At 33.6% G+C, this 2,381-nt stretch overlaps 1 protein-coding gene across 1 annotated transcript; it reads right to left on the bottom strand.

Annotated features, from left to right (window-relative positions):
• Window positions 1–761: 761 nt before the first annotated feature.
• On the bottom strand, window positions 762–1,695 carry LOC121250847 (CLAVATA3/ESR (CLE)-related protein 41). The gene is given in 2 exon segments (XM_041150076.1): window positions 762–1,435; window positions 1,438–1,695. Coding segments are annotated over 2 exon segments (396 nt in total). The 5' UTR covers window positions 1,463–1,695; the 3' UTR covers window positions 762–1,064.
• Window positions 1,696–2,381: the final 686 nt, after the last annotated feature.

The following is a 2,381-nucleotide window of genomic DNA, read 5'->3' as shown; positions in this document are numbered from 1 at the left end:
GACATTATTATAACACGGCCGGATTTTCTTGTTTTAGGCTGTATTTGGATGGTTGGTTGAGATCAACTGAGTTTAATTTTTTATAAATAATAGTGAGTTGAGTAGTAGATGGAATTATGTAGGACCCATCTAAACTGAATTTAAAATGCAGTTGAATATTAAGATGAGTTTATTACTTTTTATAAGAAGTTAAAAAAAGATTCTAAGTCCCACGTATAAAGATATGTTAAGTTGAAAAAGGTTGTAGGTCCCACGTGTAAAGAGGTTTTGAGTTAAAATAATTTTAGTAATTTTAGAGTTAAGTATTTTGATGTTAGACTCAATTTAAAATTAGGCTGAGTTCATGTGAGTCTTGCAACTAAACGTAGCCTTAGAGTATTAAAATATGCATCAGCCACTATTCACCCACACGCTCCATACCTGACAACTTTTTATTTATGAGTACTTCAATGAACAATTTTAATAATATATATATAGCATTTTGTGATATATAATTGAATATCATATTATTCATGCATATTCGAGAGCATTTAATATATAATTTTCCAAACAAATTGCATACGCAATTTTTGGACTCAGCCTGGTCTCTAGATTTCCGGCCAGTTCTCTGACATCCACAATATATTAAGCCAAAAAAAAAAAAAAATATCATACAATCCAAACAAATAATACACATAATATTTTTATATGTTTCATGTTAATTACTTCCATACCAACGATATTAATCACACATTAATCCTCATCAACATATGGAACAAATAGAAGGAAACATACACATGATGATAATAAAATAGAGTATCTTGCTATACATTTCTAGCAAAAAAGAAAGGACGAAAGATAAGATAAAAGGAAAAAATAAAAAAAGGCAACTAAAAATTATATATGAAGACGACGACAGAAGAAACAAACCCTGTCACTGAAGACAAGTAGTATTAAATGTGAACTTCAACAGCATCCATAAAGATGAAAACAATTATAAATTTGCCGTTACATACTCCATCGATCGATCCCATCCATCATTTCATACAGATGTGGCTGATGATGATGCATGCTTCAGACTTTTCCTAGTTTGATATGGGGTTTGGACCACTGGGAACCTCGTGAGCTTCAGCTCCAAACTCCCTTTTAGTAGTGGAAGAACTTGGGGAGGAAGTATGCCTGTTTCTGGTCTGCTTCGGGTGCACGTTTGTGGTAGATTTAGCTGATGCTGATGAGGGATATTCCAGCAGAAGCCTGATCTTCACAGGGACCGAAGAGGAGGAGGAGGCCGCCGTCATGGATGGATTCACTGAGTTGGATAAATTAACGAGCAGAAAGAAAATGAAGAGAATTGCAAGGAAGAGAATAAAAGGTTGAGATTTTGCTTGGATTTCAGGGATTGATGATGATGTTTTAGGCACTGCCATGCAATTATTTGGAAAAATTAACCACCCCCAAGAGCCCACAAGGGTTCAAAATCCATGAACCAGCACCAAGGCTAAGAAGGGAGACAAACTGACAAAGAAAAAATGAAGAGAGAGACAGAGGGAAAGTGAAGGAAAGAAAGAGAGAGAGAGAGAGAGAGAGGAGAAGAAGCTTCAGCAAAAGTGAATGGAAAGGAGGTTTTGAAATTCGATGCACATTTGTCTGAGAACCAAGAATAAATTTAACATGCATGGAAGTATATAATATTGGAAGCTGCGGGAAATGGGTTGGGAAATTTACTAGAAAGACCATATATATCAGGGTTAGGGTTAAATTTTGAAAAAAATGAAAAATGAATCGAGATTTCTTGTTCTTATTGACCATGCACGTGACCAAACTGCCCTACTAGAACTTTTTATTCAAAATGCATGTTCTTTTAGGAACCTATTTCAAAATATTTTTTAGTATTTTTTCTTATTAATCAAACTGCCATCAATGTGTACACTATATTGATCAATATCACAGCTATAATATTGGAGATTGCGATTAAATTAATATTTTTTTCAAGTCCCCCACTAATTTAGAATTAGCAAAAAAATAAACATACTTATATCATTCATGCTGCATTATGTCGTTATCACTATATTTTCACTATTATTGGCTCATTGTTAGCTCATGCTGTTATGAATTTTGTGATTATTCACCACATACCAGCTGGGTGCTAGCTACTACGCTCAGTCCCATGAGCTTGTCTTTTCAAACTTACCACTAGTATGCAAGTACACTTTCTTTTTTCTTTTTCTTTCAAATATTTTTAAATATTTAGAAAAAACACACTACTTCATAACTAATAGTCACTTCCTTAATCATCAAGGAAAAAAAACTAATTAATTAAAATGCCCGAGCGGTAACTTTGAGGAGGTAAATCATGAGAGCAAGTATCATTTTCCTATGTATATATGATTTTGAGTTTCTCC

This window comes from Juglans microcarpa x Juglans regia, chromosome 2D (assembly GCF_004785595.1).
Source record: "Juglans microcarpa x Juglans regia isolate MS1-56 chromosome 2D, Jm3101_v1.0, whole genome shotgun sequence".
In the NCBI taxonomy this organism is placed as follows: domain Eukaryota; kingdom Viridiplantae; phylum Streptophyta; class Magnoliopsida; order Fagales; family Juglandaceae; genus Juglans; species Juglans microcarpa x Juglans regia.
This window is presented reverse-complemented; position numbering and strand designations above follow the sequence as displayed.